General features: G+C 45.5%; 1 protein-coding gene across 3 annotated transcripts in view; it reads right to left on the bottom strand.

The window, feature by feature from the left end:
- The window catches only part of PAPPA (pappalysin 1), a 177,802-nt gene that overhangs the window by 51,748 nt on the left and 105,156 nt on the right, over positions 1 to 20,898 (bottom strand). For all 3 annotated transcript variants that reach the window (XM_086475664.1, XM_086475662.1, XM_009955051.2), the window contains 3 exons: positions 19,599 to 19,795; positions 1,271 to 1,384; positions 738 to 873 (listed from right to left, as the gene is read on the bottom strand). In XM_086475664.1, the coding sequence (XP_086331790.1) occupies positions 738 to 873; positions 1,271 to 1,384; positions 19,599 to 19,795 (447 nt within the window). The remainder of the gene's footprint in view (positions 1 to 737; positions 874 to 1,270; positions 1,385 to 19,598; positions 19,796 to 20,898) is intronic.

Here is a 20,898-nt window from a genome sequence, read left to right as displayed (position 1 = left end):
GCAGGGGACAGCTGAAAGGAATTATGCAAGTCCTACCCTGACACGGAGTTGGGAGCTAGGGTGAGCTCCTTTGCTCTGGAGCTTAAATGCAGCCAGAATCAATTAACCAGACACAAATATCCCAGGCTCAGGTACCTGTGCCCAGCACAGAGACAAAACCAGTCTGTTCTGGCACTTCAGCACAACTAGCAGGTCCACAGCCTCTGTCAGACACATCTGCTTGAGGCCATGCAAGCAGCCCGCAAGGGTCCTGGTGTTAGACCTTCAGCAAATATGAAATATTTTGCATGAAAAATTTTGGCCATTAAATAGCTGTGGAAACCTCCCTGCAAGCAGGACTAGAGATTTGACCAACTACACCTTGCAAAGCAGAAGAGTTTGCTGCACCAGCTGCTGCAGGTCCCTCATTCCCTGCCACCAGCAGTTCATCTGTATCACTGTCAATGTCTCTCCAAGGAAGTGCTGTGCATGAAGTATTGAAATAGTGCTTATTTTAATGACTAAAGAGGAACTAATCACCCCTGAACACATAGTGAACAGGTACGGAGAAACGTCTGTATAAACTGATGCATCGTTTTCAACAAACTCTAGGGAAACTCAGGTCTTGGAGCACTAAGCAAGCACTTTTTTTTTGTCTGGTCTTGGAAAAACTGAGCAGGAGTATTGATCAGTTTGTGAACGGGGATACTGGCAGACTAAGCAAGCAATAAAGAGGGAGTTTAATAAAATAGTCTTACCAAGATCATGGCTTTGCTCTTTGGTGTCAAACAGCTGCACACCGATGGTCTCCTGCTTCTGATCCAGGTAATAGGTCCCATCAGTGACCAAGTGAACCAGGACTGCTGCAGCTACCATAGGCTGAGAAAAATAAGCCTGGGAAAACAAAAGCCCCACAAAGGCTGAGGTGGAGAACTGTGGTGGGCTTTAAAAGAACCCAAGAGTCAGTCCCGGACTTTTAAAATAACAATTCCCATCCCAGGTCACACAGAAGTCTTCCAATCTCTCCTACACAAACTAGACAAACTCGAGTCAAACAGCCCTGCAGCTGGAGGCTGTAACCTCTCAGAAATTCAATAGCCTTGTCACAGGAGGGGACTTCACCACTGACTCTCTAGACAGCGCTCAGAGGCTTTCTTTTGCTATTTTGCACTACTTCAAAGAAAGGAGCAGCTTGGCCTGGGGAAGGCTGTCCCATGATATTTTGCCTATTGGAGAAATTTTGTGCAGGCAGGCAAAGGGGAGACTTCTGTATGACATGTGCACTTCCTACCTTCAGCCAGAAAACGGTCTGTGTCATGTGGGAGTACTGGAAGTTGGCCGTGCAGGGATACCAGGCGTACTGAGAGACGCCGTCGTTCAAGTCAATCACCTTTGTTCGACACATCTGCAGGAGAAAAAAGAAGCACCAAAACAGACGCAGATGACAGTAAGGAAGAATTACGACTGTTCAAAGTGAGGAAAAAAGTCCAGGTGCACTGCTAGAATAACATAATACACAATAATGACGTTTCTAAATACCATGAGATTATTCAAAAGTTAAGTTTCCAGGTCTTCCACCTCAATAAAAAAACCTGAAACATGAAAAGGAGCTAAAGACTCACAGCAGCTGGATGGCAGCCAACAGCCTCCTCTTAATTTGGCACAAGGACTTTAACAGCATTCGGAACAACTTTGCTCCCACCTAAATGGACCACGACTCTTCCCACTGGCGTCAAAGTGACGATCACTTCTGAACGTACCAACTCACAGCACAGACAGCCTGCAGATGCTCTCCACAGTACTCAAGCAATGTCCTATTTAAACCTGCATGTTACTGCAACCCCAGGGAAGCCACAGATGGCCACGTAAGCCTGGAAGCAAGCGTAGCCAGGAAAGGCCTGTCTCTACAAACTAGTTTCTTGTTTTGTTAACCAGTTTCTGTAAGTGGAATCACCTTCTTCCTACATCTACAGCACTGTCCATGGCAGGCAGCACACGGAAGGGATTTTAAGCAAACTGCTCTCTTCAGCAAAGAACAAGTAGATGAATCCCAAGCGCCAGCACGGATGAAAAGCTCAAAGAAGAAAGTGCCTGAATTTAAGTACCAGAGAGCCTTCCCGTGCCATCCGTTTGTAAGGTGTGAAAATAAATCTTCAAGAAGTGGCAGGATTTACCCCAAAACCACACAGCTCAGTGAAGGCGCTTCAAAAAAAGAAACCTGTATGACCATAGCCTTTACAGCCCCAACAAACGTGAGAAAGGAAATGCCCACCCTGCAAAAGGCTACAACTGCGTTCGAAGGATGCTTCCAGCTGAGGCTCTTGGAGCACCTGTTAAGATTCACAACGCTGGTGAACTCAGCGACTGTCATTACCAAAGGCATGGGGATAGAGGGAATTCCATGTGGTCACACAGTATGGTGGCAATGGAGCTAGAATATAACCTAAGAGGCCAGCCACCTCCAGCAGTTGTGTTAGCCACAGGAGAGCCTAGGACTGACCACACAGACCACCTGCGCTAGGTGCTAACTGGAGCCACGCTCTCTTGGGGACACTTAGATTTCTTTTCAAGACCAGAGCCTGAACTGAGCAATCAGGTGGTGATGTGCTGTCAGTAAAGCTGTTCCCATAAGCAATTTCTCTGGTTATTAAAACAAAAAGAAAACGCTGAAGTGAAACAAGAGAATTAACAGAGATGTTTTTAACCGTTCAAAATCCTATGCCCACTCAGTAATTCTGCATGGAACTGCCCTCTTGGTCTTGGCAGGCAAAGTCTGGGCAATGCAAAGAGTGCCTGGGATGCCTGGGAATGAGCAACCAGATTGGCTAAAAGTGAGGTAATCACCTCTATAATCCGAGTCCCTCAAGATCCAGCACAGAGGAATCTACATAAATCAGCTTTAATGGGCTGGAAGAAGATTTTTAGTTTATTTATTTTCTAAAACAACTGGGACCAAGCTTCATTGAGGCTAGCCAGTGGATAGTGTTACATTTTACAGCAGAGCAAGGCTTTACATAAACTATCTTTGGCATCTGAAATCCAGGCCAGCAATTCGACATGTACCATTTCACAATTCTCCCTTCTTGCATTTTCAGCAGCCTGTCTCTTGTTGGGAGCATGGTTTTTATTTTAATACCTCTCCAGCTAGGGAATTTATCTTACCCACATCTGCAATTTATATGGTCAGAGAGTTCTTTGACATCAACAAAGGTCTCATTACTTTTATATGATTTTGTTCTTATTCTTATATCTCCTTTTGCTCCATTGGTCCAAAAAGGTGGCTGAAAGAAAGAAAAGTACTGATGTTTGATGCATTTTAAGTGCCACTTAATGGATGAGTGAAAACTTGTATTAAGAAATCACCCAGACCTTCACCAAAAGTTTGAATCAAACCCAAAATAAACCCCGCTGAGGTGGGTTGGAAATCACTGATAACTTTCAAATGCCTTGTTTGACTTGTGTGCGTGTGTGAACTCCAGCACTTTCTGCTTCTGCCTGAGAATATTAGCAAAAATCTTAACGTTGCATAAAGAACCTGTGTTTGAGACACGTGCCACTGAGATGTGCAGACTCGGTAGACTGGTCAGGTTTGAACAGGTTAGATAAGCTTCCTCCTGCTGAGGCTCATCGACCGCTACCCAGACAAGTGTTTCAAAGTAGTACCAGGGGAAAAAAAGTTCTTTTAGAAGAGTTTAATTGAGAAGTGTGGGAAAAGTCTAACAGACACAACATGAGGAGTGGCTACAAGAGCCTCTTCCACACTAGCTGCTATCTAGTAAACTTAGCAACGAATGGCAAGAAAGTTCTTTAAGGTTTTGTAATAACCACCTGATTGGATAAACAGTCCCTACCAACTGCAGACTCCACTATCTCAACAATAAATATGTCCCCTTTTCAATTCTACTCAGTTATGGAGTGTCACACCACAACTGTAAAGTCTGGGAACCATTTGCTGGGAGAGTCCTTCACACCTCTGCTTTTAAGGCATCCCTAGAGGATGGCAGCAGTGTGAAGGCACTTATTACCGCAGTATAACCACTTTTAAGCTACACGTTCCAATGGCCTGGAAGACAGACTAGAATCTCTCCTCATGGCTACAAATTCATAGGAATTCACGCTTATGAGAAATAAATTATTTCCTAACACACTCCAGTCTGCTACAGTGATGCAAAACAGCAGCTAAAGCACCTGACAGCTGTGGAGGCAAGAAGGGATAGACGTACTTTTCATTTCAGGGTGTTACCAAACACTAAAGTATTTGCTTTGAAGAATGACAGCATCATGCAGGACTCAAAACTTCACTCACTGGGGCTTATCCAGGTTCTCAGACCCATACAGCAACTGGGATCCACAGGAGCTTCGTATCTGCTCCAAAGTATTCAGGGACTATCTGTGTCTACTTACTGGAAGCCCATGTCGGACCCCTCCCTAGCAAGCTGCTTTCAATTAAAAGAGCTGATGTCTGTTCCTCTTGGAGGTTCTAATCCAGCTCGTCTCCCACCCACACATTTTGTACACAAACATCGAGAGACAGAATGAACAAGGCCAGAGAGCACTGTGGGATCTTCCCACAAGAGGGAATGCCTGGAGGATTCCCTTTGACTGATTTATACAACTTCTTGTCAATCACAGGGACAACATGTTCTTCAAACCGCCTCTCCTGTTTTCCTTCTCTTACTCAAGGGGACCGAGGAATGTGTCAGCAGAAGGAGAAAAGTGATATATCGGGAGCGCTTAGTTCATTGCCACATCTAAAACGCATTTACTATTGCAATCAACCCCATTTCCTCATAACGTTTTCCTTCAAAGTAATATGAGAAAATTTGCTAAAGAGCAAATTTTGGAAGGCACCCCTGTGGATGATTCCCAGCCATCCCATGGCTTCAGGCAATGTTACGTTGTGTTGATGGGCTCCTGCTGCAGACAAACTGCAGGTCAAGGATCACTGAACCTGTGGACTGGGCACTGGACTAGGTCTCAACCTGACTGTGCCCAGCGCATGGCCCCATTGCAGCGTTCTGGGCAGCACTTGGCTTCTTCAGGGCTGAGGCCCCTGTCTATAAGATGAGGACACTATTCCCCCACGTCAGGTGGGTACCTTGAGGGTAAAAGCCCTGACCCACAAAAAGCAGCTCAGATGTTACAAAGAGAAGGGACAAACAAGCACACACACGTATGAAGAATATACCTCCCCACAGGAGAGGGATGAATACAAAAGGATGCCGTCCCACTCTGTCCTTCCCATCGAGCAAGCACAGCCAGCCACCACAGGCATCGCATACACTGGTGGTTTTTGTCTCTCACATTGTAACACCAAAATAATTCTAAATGCAGACAGGCAAAGCCGCTATTTAAACTAGGATGCTGCCCTACTCAGCTCTGGCATACGGCTGGCGCTGCGGTTGGAGTGGACACGCCTGTCTGCATGCCCGCGGGTGGCTGTAAACAGAGCAAATCTCCAGTGCGCAGATCTGTCTGCTCCCAAAATCCCATCTGCTGTCCCATGGCGGGGCTTCCTCCAGACCACATCTTCAAGTTAAGTACGGCTGCGAAGGGCCATCGCAAGCACTTGTCCATCAGGCAGTAGGGAGCAACCTCCTTCTCGGGGAGAGGGTGGAAGTGGGTATCATGCCCTAAAGGCGAGGCTGCTGCCTCTCTCTCCTTCCTTTCTACCAGCGACTGCTGCTGCCACTTCTGCACCAAGGCAGACAATGCTGAGAGTCTCTGGCGTGAAATGGGCTATACCCTGTCCCGTTTGCAAAACCGCAGCCACAGAACAAGCAGGAACAGGATCTGTTGGTAAAACCCACAGCACCATCCATCTGTGGAGCACACAACATCCTGAGGGAGGCTGTACAAGTGCACGGCGATACTCATGGACTGATACGCAACCCGTGGAGGCACAAACAGGTCATATTCTGTTGTTTGAAGACCCATCTAAAGAACAGGTTTCAACCATAATAATGAAACCTCATTAATCTACAATTTTTAGCCAACTGCTCTGCAGAATGTTGTTTTATTTAACTCAACACATGCCAGACAATCCCAACCATGACATAAGCAGCATTTTAACACGTCCCTTACAGATGAAAACTTTCTCTCTCCTTTGCCAGATATGGGGGTTGGCAGTCACCCAGACCTTTTATTCTTAAATATGTTATTGTTCTTGCAGACCTAAGGTTAATTTTACCCAAGGATGAGGAACTATGGTGCAGTTGCTAAATATCAGAAAGGTTCCTGCTTGTTTATTGCCCAATATTACAAGGCAGCTTGACTGCCACATGGACACCACCCAGTTTGCCGAATGCAGCACAGTCCTCCAATCTGTTCTGAAAGCTGTTGCACTGTTCTTCTCATTTAGGCTGGGAATTGAGTTGGAGTTACAGCAAAAATTAAATTGCCCACATTAGTGAGCACTGAACCATTAAAAAGGCCACCATTTGGGTTCTGATAAACACCTCAAAAATCAGCCAATTTCTATGACCATTTGAAACCCCAGGAGCCCACACAGCTCAGATGGAAATTGTATAGACAAGGCTTACTCAAGGGACATCAGAATTTTGCTCTGGGTTTTATTTTAGGTTCTAGTCAGAAATGCTTTAGGACTAGTCTCTTTATTAGAGTTCTGGATTTGTCTTGTCAGAAGATTTGAGTCAGCAGTTGTCTGCCCAACTACGAAAGTCAGCGTTGGGTCATTTCAGGTTGGCCTCTAAGACTTAAGGAAAGCATTCAAAGTTACTTTTTCCAAACTGGTACGTATATTAAATTTTTATGTGCACTAACAATGAGTTTAAAATACCCTGTTGTTTTAAAAATAACATTAAAAAATAATTCCGAGATTCAGCAGCATAGACTCTAAGCATAAGATGATGAGAGAAAGCTGTGTACTCCCTCTTTCAATAGCCTTCTTACCTTCCAGTCTGCTGCTTCTTTCTCAGCAGCAACTTTCCCCTACCTGATGCTCACGAACTGCAGCTTCTGCTCCAAAGCTCTCCTTGTGTCTGATAAGTTTTACTAAGTTTTGTGCTCTTTGCTTTTGCCTGTTTTCATTGAGGTACTTAAAAGTCTGATGGCAAAAGATGAAAAACTGCAGCATGTCCTGCTCCAGGACAAAGGCATGCAGGCAAGTGATCAACAGAAAAGCTTTATCAACTGGAAGCTGATAAAACTCCTGGGGTAACACACTGATGCTATATTACTCCCAGATTCAGTTGGCACAGAAGCAAGAGGAAAACTCATCTGTCAATTCTACCCGTGTAATGAAGAACAGGATTTGGCGGTGGGATTGGGAAGAAGCAGATTACGGCTCCTGCAGGATGAAATAAAGCCCCATGGCCAGTTGCTATGTCCAGTCTCAGCACAGCCACTTCCCTGTGAATCTGGAGCAGCCGATGGTGTCTGGACCTTGCAGGTGTAGTATTCAATTAGCATGTTACTAGAGCTTTCTTAGCACAGAGCCCCAGCTTTCAGCTGAAGGTTTGGCTGGATTTTTTTAGTAACTGGAAATGACCTTTACGTGTACGAAAACACCGCAGCCGATATGGCATGGCATCAACAGTTTGTTTGCAATGTGACATGATGATAAAAATGACAGTGTTCATTTCCAAAAAGAAATTTCCTTGGGTACAGTTTTGGAGGTAACACAGGGCTGTTGTTTGTCATGTAAGCTGATTTAGTTTCAGGAAAGCGAATAGGAGCTACAGGGATTTCCATTAGATGACGGCCCAGATTGCATGTGTATTCAATGTGTGTTATTAACTTGAGCTTTCTCAGAAAAATGCAGTTATTTCACTTCCAAATAGTCTGTATGAACTATATATCTCAATTTTTAAATCATGCAGACCTGCATTCTTTGAGCTTTTCTTTGAATTTCTGTTATCTCCAGATTCAAAACCGGTGAGTTCAAATCAAAATCACATAAACCCATAAACTTTGCATGGTGTACCTGAAAAAACTGTAAATCAGTTCTGACTGGCCCTATCCCAAACCCACATTGGCTTTGACATCCAGCCAGGTGTAATCAAAACCTCTAGGATGCTAGCTGGACCTGTGGAAAAAACAATATGGAGTTTTGATTTTACAACAAAACCCTAACCAGATGATTTCTGCATGGTTCAAAGGATCACCCCAAAGACATCAGTCAAGCCAGAGCCAGAAACTATAGGAAAAGAGCGAAAAAAAGAAGAAAAAATTGTGCTAATGTGATTTAATAACCAACTCAACTCTTACACAAGCCCACAAGTAAAGACCAGAATTTGGAGCTCATGAGTGCCATTTGTACCTGCCCCCGCTTCTTTTGTAGTTCGGTAACGCACACGGAAAGGATGCGAAAGCGAGCGATAGCTCCAAAGGCGCAGCAATGCAGAACACAGTCTCACACAAAGCACACAAAAGTGTAACTGAGCAATTTGCCGTGTGCTCCTGTTCATTTATGTCAGACATTTGCTACTTCTTCAACACAGCAGCAGGACATACAGATGCAGCTCTCAAACAAGAGCGTCTTCCACCCCAGCACTGCTGGGATCTCACCTAGGAGGCATAATTCTTAGAATTAGCCCTGAATTGCATTCTGCTATTATGTTCAAACTCACAAATACATCTACAAGTAGAAACAGCAGCCAAATGCAACCTGCTAGACAGAGAGCATAAAGAAACAGTGCCCAAACAAGACCTTATACCTTCAGTTCTGCAAACATCAGCCTCATTAAAGCTAAAGGACATTTTCACTCTGCAGCAAAAGCTCCCGTCTACAGCTTCCACATTGCTGCTCACAAAAGTGTGAAGGCATTATAGACTGATAAGTGCTTTAACAGACTGTATATCCATCCACTGGAGAGCGAGGTTAAACAAATACAGTAGCCAGAACATTATTGTTGGCTGCACACTCGGGTTCCCGAACTGCCTGTCTCTTAACTTGAACCAGCTAGGTCCACTACAGCAGAGCTTGCATGTAACTGCGGGCCAAGGCTGGCCGTGGGGGTGCTGCAGCAAAGGAAAACAATCCCATCCCATAAGCTTTTACTGCTGATGAGTAGAGCAAAAGCTTTTTTTTTCTTTTTTGATTGGAGCGTTTCATTTGGGAGCAGCTGGCATCAGGAAATCACACTGTCAAAGGCAGAATGTGCACCACACTTTAAGAGGATCTTAAATATATTTTTGTTATTATATTAGTGGATCTGACTCACTGGATTCATTGTAGTTTTGCTGGTTTGGCTCTCCTGCAAGGCAAAGCAGGATTGGGCTTGTTACAATCCACTTGGTAGCATCCCCTCCTTCCTTCCCAAAGCTAGTCCTATAAATTTGCTTGGTCAAAGAAAGCCCACAACTAGGTAGAGAAAGCTCAAAAAACCCAAATCCCTGAAGAACTTCAGCTCGATGAGGAGTTCTCCATCAGAGTAACACGCTGGCTGAGGTGGACAGAGACGCTTAGAAGCACTTGGGCAATGTTTCTGATAGGGAGAGAGACAAATAGGAAAAAAAAAATAAAGCCACATCTTTTATAGCTATCAAGGAGGAAAAACCCAATGCTTTCGTTTCCAGCACGGTAGGAGTAGGCCCTAAACATCCTCGTACCTAACCTCACCTCCCCTGAACTGCCCCAAGTGCACGTGGGGCACAGGAGCAGCTTCCAAGAGATGTGAGACAAGGCAGGTGCTACCAGGAGCTCTGAAGATTGCTCGCTAAGCTGCGCCTGCGGCTGAAGCAAACAGCCGTGCAGTGGTTAATGTCAGCTCTGACCACATGATCACATTCAGGAAAGGTCAAAAGAGTGATTTTTCATTTAAAAACATCTGTGTGTTTAAAGAACAAAACTTTCTCATGTGCAGAAAACCAGGGGTTTCCAGCGCTTTTATTTCCAGAGTTAAACTCATGCTTTTCAGCTTTGTTTAGGGTTATGGACCATGTAAACATGCTGTGTAAACCACATGCAACCCTCATCACAGAGTTTCCACATGCAAGGATAATTGGGGGTGCAAATCTCTCTCCCTGGCTCCTTTTCCCTCTCCAAGCTGCTCAGCTTCCCACACCGCACTCCCGGCGAGCCAGCCAGACACCCAGTTGTTGTCCTTCCCTGTATGAAGACATACACATGCCTCTAATCCTAAGGGTGTAAGTCTGCTCTGGGCTGTCAACAGGCCTTAATTGGATACATCCAGGGAGATGATACATTGGGAAGAGGCCCTGAATCTAACAGCGAGAGGGAAGGCTGCGGTGGGGCTCCCAGGGAGTGCGGTGGGGGGCACGGAGGAGAGCTACCATGTGCCGTCCTGGGGAGCTGACTACAGTTACACCTCAGCAGGCAAAGCCTTTTGGTTTCCCGTCCAACTAGTCAGCCCTATGTCAGTATTCATTAAGATGAAACCCTGTGGCTTGCTTTTGTAGTACCTGAAGGCACAGGTTGCGGTATGCAAATCAGAAGGTTCCCCCTTGCTTCACCGTTCTTGTCCCTCTGAAACTGCAGAGTATCGAAACTGCCGAGTATCAAAGCTGCCACCGCGCAAACAAATTCCTCTGAAGAAGCTGGGCCATCCAGGGAGAGTTCATAGTGCAGCAGCCAGTTGATTCCTCCAGCCTGATCACATCTGCACCCAAGCAAAGCTTTGGTTGCAGGTGTCTGGGGAAGCCTGTCGCTTCCCTCTAACCACAGAACAGCTCTGTTTGCTCTGATAAACCTCAAACTCCAACAGATTAAGCCAAAAGACCACTTGGAGCATTTAAATCTTGATGTCCCAGGCTAGTAGGGGAGTTCATAGAAACTCCCAGCTGCTCCCAAAAGGAGTTTACTGAGGGGATCAAAGTACGAGCACTGTCTGTAAGAGGAAGCTTGTGGGTCCTTCGGCCTCACTGTCTCCCAGGAGCAGATTCTGGGAGGATGGACTGGGAGCACAGGAGATGGAGGAACTCAGACCTGCCAAGGCTCAGCCTTTCCCACCAGAAACAACCACTGGGAAACAGCTAAATTTCCATACAGCAAGGCTTTCCTTCCCCAGCAGGTAAGGGTCACAGTGTAAACACAGCACAGTGCACTGGGAACAGACAGGCTCTGCTAGAAGGGCAGATTTTTCAAAGATATTTGGATGCAGAAAGGTGGAAAGACGGTCATCTCTACCCTGTGCTTCAGCTTCTCCTCTCTGAAAAGACACTTGTCTTTGCTAAGAGCAATGATGCAAGGGTTAATTACCAAAAAACGGGAAAAAAAGATCCACGGCCCAAAGTGCTGAGCGTAAGGATTTTGGCCCAATGATCAAAATGACTGAGCAAAACTTGATGTTCTCCTGAAATGAGGGCTTCTCCCAGTGAGCAGATACATGCACAGACAGATAATAGCACTGATCATGCAAATAACCATTTCCTGGCACACATTACAGTTTGCAGCCAGACCCTGAGGCTACGGTGGAAACCCAGGCCCTGGGGAAGCTCCTGCTGATAGCAGGGAGAGCCGGACCCACTTACCAGATGGGTGAATCATGTCTTCTTATCAGATTCACCAGTGAAATGACCTCAGAGAAATTGTGATCCTCCAACTTTACAGGCAGTATTTCCAAAAACGAGCACGCATTTGGGGTTCCTCAGCAGTTATGGCTCCAATGAAGGCAGCACGATTCAGGAGAGATTTAGAGCAGCTCAAGAGTTTATCCAAATGGTCCCCAGTTTTGGGTTTGTTTTTTTTTTTTTTTCCTTTTTAAAGCAGATACTTATTTGCAGGTGGGGACAGAGGAACTGACTTGAGAGACCTTCAGGACAGGCTGGGTAAGCACCATCCTCCAAAGACCGTGCCTTTTAGAGACATCTCAAGTTGAACACCCTAAAATTCACTGGCATTCCAAATACGAGGTCTCTTATGACAATGTGGGCTACAGCACTCTGACCAAGTAGTGCAGACAATCCTTCATTTAAAAGAAAAAAAAAAAAATCTCTGCTCCTGGCATGAGAAAGTTTACTTTCAGCTTAAAGAAATGATCGTGTGGTTTTGGGGATGGCATTCCGTTCTGCTGAAGAATAGCAGCCTGCCTGCCTGTATATCTGTGGCTTTGTAGCTACATTACAATCCTGGAGAGCTCTGTTTACATATTTCACATGTTTTCTTGTGCAGAACATGAAACCAAATTACATAGTAAAGGCCATTACGGCTTCGCTCTTCCACCCTTTTCCATCCCCTTCTTCCCATCACTTGTTTTAATTCTGTCCAAAATAATCAACTGGGTATTTTTAACTACGCTTGATCGACTGGCAATGCTTCAGGCAGGTTTATTTGCTGTTGCACGGGGAAATCATGCAAAAGCCGGTGAAGCTACATGCCAGGGGGGTAGGGAGAAGGCAGCCGGGGCGGGGGTGGGATAAGAAACGCCGAGAACCCTTCCTGCATGAACAAAGCAGACGTGTCGATGCATTTATGCAAAATCATTCTGCTCTGAATGGAGAGGGACCCAAGACAAACAACCCGGATGGGATGCAGGAGAGCTATCCCACGCTTACGGCTGGACATGCTCTGCATCTAAAGGCTTGTGAGCAGCAACGGCAGACAGAGAGACTGGCAGGTTGAGGGGCAAGGGCCAAGGAGGGGGGTCTCCTTTCAGAGGAGCGCATGCTAACGAGCACCGCTGCTGTCGCGGGGTCCGGCTTTCCAGCTCGCTGATGCCGGGGGGGGGTCCAAGCTCTTGTTCTATTACCGCGTGTAATCTGGGTGGGTGGCTGGGTGTACAGCAGATATGATCATAAAATGGTAAATTACCTCCTAAAGAAGCACATAATCCTTATTATTATCCAAGACAATATTCCCTTCTTGCCTTTCTTCTTGCCTCTAGCAACAACGAATGGCATGGAATTCTGCTCTCATTTCGTTAGTGGTAAATGTCTCCTGGTTCTAGGAAGACGGGACCAATTTCCGGCACCTGAGGATTTTTGGTTTGACCTTCATCTCTGAAAAGGTCAGACTGAACCTCTCTGAGAGTACTGATGGCTGCTTTGCTCTCTGCATCATCCTTTGTTTCTTTTATCTATTTTCTCTACAGTACACAAAGGGAACACAGTGTACCAGCCCCTGGTACTCACTGTTCTGTTTCCCTTAGATGACTTGCATATGTGCTCTTGAAAAATTATTCTACAAACTAAGGGGGGAGGGGAGTGGAAAGAAAAAGTATCCCTTGAGTGTTTGGCAAAATCGCTTGGAATCTCCTCTGACATCTCATTGTGTTCCCTCTGTCCTCCCCCTACACAAATCAGCCAGAGGCTACGACATCAGCCATGGGGTCTGCTGGTTTACGACTGCCAGGAGCAGAGGAGCACTGAAAGATGTGGGGATGAAGGGGTGAGAGGGAGTGAATTGCTCTCTGTCCTAGCAGGCATCAAGCAGCCAGGTAAGGGGAAGCATCCCCTCTTCTCCAGCCAGCTCTGGATCGACTTTAAGAGTAACGCTCTTTCTCAGCCATCTCTCTGCAACTGAGCCTTTTTCAGGCCAGCCTACCTAGAAACCCCTTTTCTCACTCTATTTTGCTTCAGGGATCTCCCCAGAACACTAGAGATCATTCTTGAGCAGGAGCCATGGCACTGATGTTAGCACACATCTTTGCAGCATTCCCCACCTTGGTGTGGACCCTTCACATGGACCACCTCCTCCAACGAGGCAAAGCAGCAATGCAAACATGTGAATAAGGACCAGTGGAGCTCCTTTCGCAGAAACGTTGCAAAATCCAGCTTTCCCAACAAGACAGGTGGGAAACAAGGTTTCTAGCCATTAAAGCAAGGAGTTGGTGGGACAGTTTTCCAGTCCTTTTGTACTGGGAATGAAAGTCAAACTGTGCTAGGATAAAGACCGATTCATTCACAAACGGGATGATGCGAGGTGGCTGACAGAGCTAGAATGCAGATTTAATGACCCCAAACTGCTTTCAGGTCTCTGCTCCCAGACAGCGACTCTCAGCAGGCCCTGAACAGTTTTCTTTTTATCCAAGATATGAACACTTCCCTTTCAAGACACCCTGAACTTCCTAGTCCTGGGGAGGTCTAGGCTCAACAATGCCCAGTGCCTGCAACATCTCTGAAGGATATTGAGGTTTAATCCTTGAACAGTAGCTTTACCTTTCTGTGCTCCAGTTTCCACCTCTATTAAATGGAACAGAAACCAAGCAGTGTGGCTGTGATAAGGCTTAATTAATCCCTTTGCATTGACAAAATACGAAAAATATCATCACTTAAGCCAAGGAAGGAGCATTCCAGCCTGAATTTGCCTGATGGTCAGGGCCAGGCTCATGATGCAACTCTCCAGCTTTCAGGCAAAAGATCAAATTGGCTGGTCTGTAGTATCTGGGGGAAGGATGAAATAAAAAACGGAGTTTTGGACCCCCTTGAACTAACTTTAGACTTGGAGACTCTGTAACCTAAGCTGAAGCGTTTTGGTGGATCAGCCAGTACTGGAAATGAGCTCAGATGCGTACAGCAAACCTACATTCCTCTTGCGACAGCCTGTGCACAGTGTCCAGTTCAGCTTTTTCCAGAACTGGTCTCTGATCGCTCATGGTTCCTCCATTAACGGTTTTTCTTAGTGGGATTCTGCCCTCATCCTCCAGACATTAGTGGTTCAAAGCCTGGCTCAGCTATAAATAACAGAGACATTTGCTAAGCAAATCATCGTATTAAAAATGGGGATTTTTTTATCGCTCCAACCACAACAAAACTCTTACCATTGAAGAGCAACAGGACTTGGCTGTGAATTGGGAAGTTCAAAAAGGGCCACTTGCAGAGCCGACAGACAGACACCCTCCCTCTTCTCAGCAAGATCACCCCAAAGGAAAGGAATGGCTTCTCCATTAAAAGTTGCAGGTTTCCTCTCTTCCCACTCCTGTTCAAGATTATTTGTTGGCTTTGCTGGATCTTTGGGGAATAATCTTCAGCATTATATTTATTAGACAGAATAAAACTGCATGGCAGAGAACTTCATCATCGTTCTCTTCAATTTTCTTACAGTATTCTCTTACCACTCTTGGAGCCCTTGCTCTACCACGTTATTTCTTCTAGTATTCAGAATATTTTTGTGCTCCTGTCTTCTCCTTTTGTGGGCAATTTCAGACATACTGCAATTCTAGACATCCTTCTGCTGCTGGTGGAAGAATAGGTTTGTTGCAGTGAGTCTGGATGAGTGCAATTGTGGGAACTGTAATAGGGGCAGGAGGGGGCCTCTGTTTGTGGGCAAGATGTAACAAGAATCCTCTTCCACAACTTCTTACTCCATAGCAGCCCCTGTGGGGTACCCGGAGGAGAACAGGGTGTGTTTGTAAGTCCGGGAATGAAAATGAATCCCAGGATCTGTCTGGGCCCAGCAGCCTTGGGAAAGAGTCCCCTTTCGGTTAACTGTGCCTGAGCTGAGCAGCTTTTTCCATACAGGGGAAAACCAAACTCAAACAATGGCATAGGCAGAAAAATAATTATTTTTTATATATATACATATGCAACTTCTGCACAACTGGGAAGAAATGCAACGAAAGACATAGCTACTGGGGGATTGGCCCTCTAAATCGCCAATGCACACACCAACTTCCAAGTGTTGAGCACACATTGATGTGACAGGAGTAACAAGGTCAGCAATAAGCCACCTAAAGCTCCACTAGTCCCTTCGTATAATTCACTGTCCTAAAGACCCAAAGGGAATCTGCAGATGAATCAGTTCCCCAAAAGCAGGAGTGCCACCAGCAAGAGGAAAGGAGAAATGGCATCTCCAGCCTCCTATGGTTGGTCTGCACCCGCCTGCCTCTGCTCCTCTCGCCTAAGCCATGGAGCAACCCTCCTGAAACAGGCCTGTCAGAGGCTTCCTGCAAAGGCAAGACATAAAATACCCAAATCCTTCCTGTTGAGTACAACCTACTCCAGAAAGACAGACGAACTTATAAGCTAATGCACCCACCCCCTGTAAACTGTGGCAAAACAAAATTGGCGTGCAATAACAGCATGGACATTGAGTCCACTAAGGCAATTGCAAGACCCTGGTTTCTTGAACCCTACAGGACAGACAACCTTTTACAGTGACCTAATCCACACTGATGTTCCCACTCAACACTCCTCACTGACGCAGCCTCACCAGCGGCGATACAGTGGGGATTCTCCGGGTAGGTCACGAGTTGGCTTTTTAAACTCATGTCTTGTCAAGCCCAGGTGCACTTAACTTGGTGTCAGGAGGCCACGTCCCACCCCCTCCTGCTGGTAACAAGGAGGTTGACCCTAGCTGGGTACAAACCAGTCAGGGAAATAAGTCCCTGGGGACTTCCAATTTAGACAAAATCGCAGCTATTCACAAAACAGATCGGCCGAAGCACCCTTTGTCGGTCTGTTTATGCCAACTGAATCTCCTTCAGCTACTATAAATCTCCCAGTGCTACTGCCTTTTTGTAGTCTTTGCCAGCATACACCAGCTGATGACTCAATGCTAGCATCAATAATCTTTAGCACAAGAAAGGCCCCAAGAAATAAACAGTGCTGTAGAAAACCCCACACAACCAGTACATCAACACCGATAGCATTACACACAGAGCGGATGGCAAGGAGAGGCTGTTTACAAACTCACAGCAAGAGTGGCAGGGAAAAGAGCAGCCCAAGAGCGTGCAAAGCCCTTATTGCTGAATTCCTCCTGCAGTCGACAACAGGTACTGAGCAGCGTCTGCTTCAAGATCCGTGGAGGATGCCAGATTAGAAATCAAACTGTAAAAGCACCCTGCATGGGTGCTCGCATGTCTGTGCTGCTGCAGTGTTGCTGACTGGTCCTCTTTGGCTCTAAATATGATGCTGTCAGTACTGAGAATATTTCTTAATCAGCACTGAAGGGTGGTTGCCAGGAAAGTAGAAGTAGCTGTCTATCAGTCTTGCTTCTGTAGAAAGAGCGATTGTTTAACGGGGGGGGGGCTGTTTGACCTTTCCATTTTTCAAATGTGTATCTCTTCGCCAAGACTGTGTCATTCTTTGTAAGTGTTTTGTTGTTCAAAACAAATCTTATACTTTGAACTCTTTTTTTTTCTCCCCTAGTATGTTGCCATTCAGCAGCCTCATCCTAACAAGTCAGGAACCAGCATGTAAGATCCATCTCAAAATAATAAGTTCCTGCTTCTAAGGAACAACCACCTCTGCAGAAACAGGCAGTGTCTTAGGTGAACTGAGCAAACAGGTGTGGGGCGGTCAGTTCCCAGAAGCAACCCTACAACAATAAGAAAATGTTCTCTGGCTTGTGCTCATGAGCAATCCTCCAGCAGTAAACCAGTGCACACAGGCAGATATTGCTGAGAAATACCACAATAACAAACCGACCTGCGACGCCTACTCCTCAGAAACAGCCTAGGCAAAACTACGATGGTCATGCAGAGAAATGGGTGTTGAGATATCTAAGGATGAGAAACATTTTAATTCGTGTAGGACATGCTTATAATGCTTTAAAGTACCTTGAAAGCGCTGGGGCAATTATGAGAAATGGGGATGGCTAACAAACAGGCAACTTATGTATTCTGTATATTGCTGTGCACTGCACTCAAACATATCTTTCATGGCATTCTTGATGAGAAGCCAACACAAATACTGCTCTGATTAATCAGGAAACTACCCAGCAACAACACGAAAAGTTTGCACAACACCAGCAAGCACACAACCTACTCTGAAAGATAACTGTGTGAGGAAAGGTGCTCCTTTCATCAATACAAAAAACCCCTAAGGCTCAATGCTTGTGCAGATAATGAAGCCAAACATGTTTACACACCAGTGATCATTACATGCAGTGATTAGAGGAGATCTCAGGTTAATTTTCATCTCCGCTAGCTAACAGACTGATGACCTGCTGCCCCACCTAACCTCTCCGGAGTGACAAGTCAGGTGCTTTCACAAGCCGACGAGGCTGTCTTGTTCCTGGGGAAAACAAAGACTTTCTCAACATATATGATTAAAAAGGTCAATGAACCCCGTGCACTCAAACTGGTGTAATAGGACCAGCTGAGCTAAAGCAAAAATTCCTTTTGCTGGAAGTAAATAGCACACTGTTATCTCCCCAGGGGCCAGGCAATAACAGGAGGCATGTTCCCATTCACTCTGCCAGTGTGTGACATGCTAGTGCTCTGCCTATAAATACAACTGCTTTTTTTTTCCCCTTTTTTTTTCTTTTTTTTTTTTTTCTTTACAAGGCTGTGACAACTTCATCTCATCTGGGTACAACAAACATGCCTGAGTTGTGGCTACACAGCAGGGCTGTCTGTTGTGCGTGTGCGTGGTGGTGTTTTTTCCATCACAGGACCATATGTTACCTACTACATGGCGTGGCTGCGTTTCTACCAGTGCATTAGGAGAAAATGATGGCAGCTCTCTGTAGGGGCTGCAAGGGGACAGAGTGCTTGGGAACATGCACATAAAACACCACCTGAACCGGAGACAGTGGTCTTGGGACTGTGCTACAGCACAGGGAGCTCGAACAAGAAAGAAGTTACGAAGGCACTGATAGGGGTCCAGAGGAAAGTTCCTTTTACTGTGTGAAATAATAAATGAGACCATGACAAAAAGGCAATACTGGGCTCGGGATTCTGTCTTGGTACTATGCCAGCTAACCACGCTTTGTGCATCTAAAACTGACCTGGTCATTAATTTGTAACAGACTTGTGCAACGTGAACAAGGCCAAGTCTCTTGGATAAAGATGTTTTCTCTTGCAAGCCAACTGGAAATGCTTAGCGTTTACTATTCACGGAGAAATCTGCTTGTCATATCTGCGACACGGCATTCCTCTCTGCACTGCTCACTTCAGACACCTCCTAGATAATCAGACCGTAAGAACAACTTTGCAGCATCAAGCCAAAAGTCCACCTAAGCCACTGCTCTGTCTCTAGCAAAGGACAACAGCAGATGCTGAAGGAGGAAGACATGAAGCAGCTCTTCTATATGATGATCCTCTCCCTGCTGTATCCTCTAAAAAACCCACAATAAGCAATGTGGGCTTCCCTGAGTCGGGTTGCATCTGGACTGTTGCATCCGCATGGTGTACAGCTCTGTTTTCCAGGCATTTCTCTAATGTCTTTTTGAACTCATTTGGATCTAATTCTCTCAGGGAGACAAAAGGTAAAGTTATGGTAACTGGAGCTATTTATGTTACAAAGGAGACATGTAAGAAGGGGGTTAAAGTTAATGAATGGCTTTGGGAATGGACAGGACCTTTCTCAGAATAGAACAATAGGGTGCTTTTATGAAACTGGGAGACAGAAAACACAAAACTATTAAAAAAGAAAGAACGCTCTTTTGTATTATTTGGCATTAGCCTTCAGAACTCATCGCCACAAGACAGTACCCTGTGCTAGCTGCAGAGAGCCTGCCTAGTCTTTTAGGTGATGAGAGTTAGCCGAGCTGACTCCTACACAGGAGTTGAATCAGGCAGGCCACAACTTCAGCCAGTTTTCAGCTGGATGAATGGAACTGAATTTCAACTCATCGCTACTCATCCGGCTCAGAAAGAGGGAAACTGCTGTCAGGGGCCTTCCTTGGTGAAGTAGCAAGTTAACAGGCAGGGGTAACATCACACACGAATACTGATCGTCTAGCTACGCTCAGGAATGTTGCTCCTTGCTGGACTTCACCTTCCAGGACAGGAAAAGGAGTATGCTTTCCTTACCTGGGTTGCTGCTGGCTGACCAATGACCACCCATCCTGGACACTGCTGGTCACTGTGATGTGAGACGGAGACGTTGGAAGCCCACTGATCGAGGAAGCCTTTGGGAGTGTAAACACCACAGTCTTTGATGCTGGTCATTTGCTCAAATTCCTCGCATACTCCATCACCATCGTGGAAATAGCACCTGCTGGGTTCATCTGCCAGGAGAAAGCAGGGAAGAGAAATCACAAAGGACTGGCTACACATCTCTGCAACCTAGTTGCTAGGACCTGAATACATCAGTGGTTGTTACCTGCTGGACCAGGTCACTGGGAAGTGAAAGAGTTGGTCTCGTCTAGGCAACAGGAAGCTGACTTTAAAAAAGCCAAGCAACAAGAGTCAACGTTTGTATTGGGCAATTCCCCCAAGATATTTCCTAATATAAGGGGTTTTCTGTTCATTTTCATCTACCTCCATTGAAAAGGATGGAAACAGAAGAACGCAGAGATAGAAAATACATAAAAATACAATGTAGGTGTTGGCATAATTCCACCAACTTGGATGGGAAACCACCAACAGAGGGTCTGATCTACAATGTTTCCCTTTTTGTTTTTAAAAGATAACTGCAAAACAACAGCAGCAGCAACTGTGAATTCAGGGATGGCGAAAACTGCCAAATTCACAGTTGTAGTGACCAAAGAGCCAAACAGATCTGTTTATTCAAAGAACCGATACAGTATACATAGTGCGAGGGTAAGCTTGCCACATTCATACACAGCTTCAACCAACATGACTCAGATTTGACCTGAAAGGATCAAAAGCAGCAGAAGACTTTATTATCCTTGTCCATTTATTCTGTGGCTTCTCTAATGAGACTGCCAACAAAGATGCTAAATTTTTGAGGTTGTTTCTGTAACACTGGCCCATTAAAAACTGAACTGAGATCCATCTACTCTTTTCAAACAGACTGCATAGCAATAATGACTTTCAGTCATTAGAGTACTCTGTGAAATGGAAACCTTTGACCTGTTGGTATCCTATTTTGTATTGTATTATCATTGCCAGTCCCCAGAGGTATCCAGTTCTGACAGCCTGTTGTATTTTTGTCTGGCAAATAAGCCTGCTGAAAAAAACGGTAGGAAATTAGCCAGAGCTGCTAGCTGGACTGACAGAAACGATCCCTAAGGAGAGTCCTATCGGTAGCATTGGACTATCTCGAGCTAGGTGTCAGAAAATCCAACGGCTGCTCAATGTTGAGCTACTTACAAACTACTAAATCCCCTGTTTGTTTTTCCTCCTAGTTTACACAGTGAAATACCGT

The sequence above is a fragment of the Leptosomus discolor genome, chromosome 19 (assembly GCF_034619465.1).
Source record: "Leptosomus discolor isolate bLepDis1 chromosome 19, bLepDis1.hap2, whole genome shotgun sequence".
Taxonomy (NCBI): Eukaryota; Metazoa; Chordata; class Aves; order Leptosomiformes; family Leptosomidae; genus Leptosomus; species Leptosomus discolor.
Note: the sequence above shows the minus strand (reverse complement) of the source record. Positions and strands in the feature narration are given on the sequence as shown.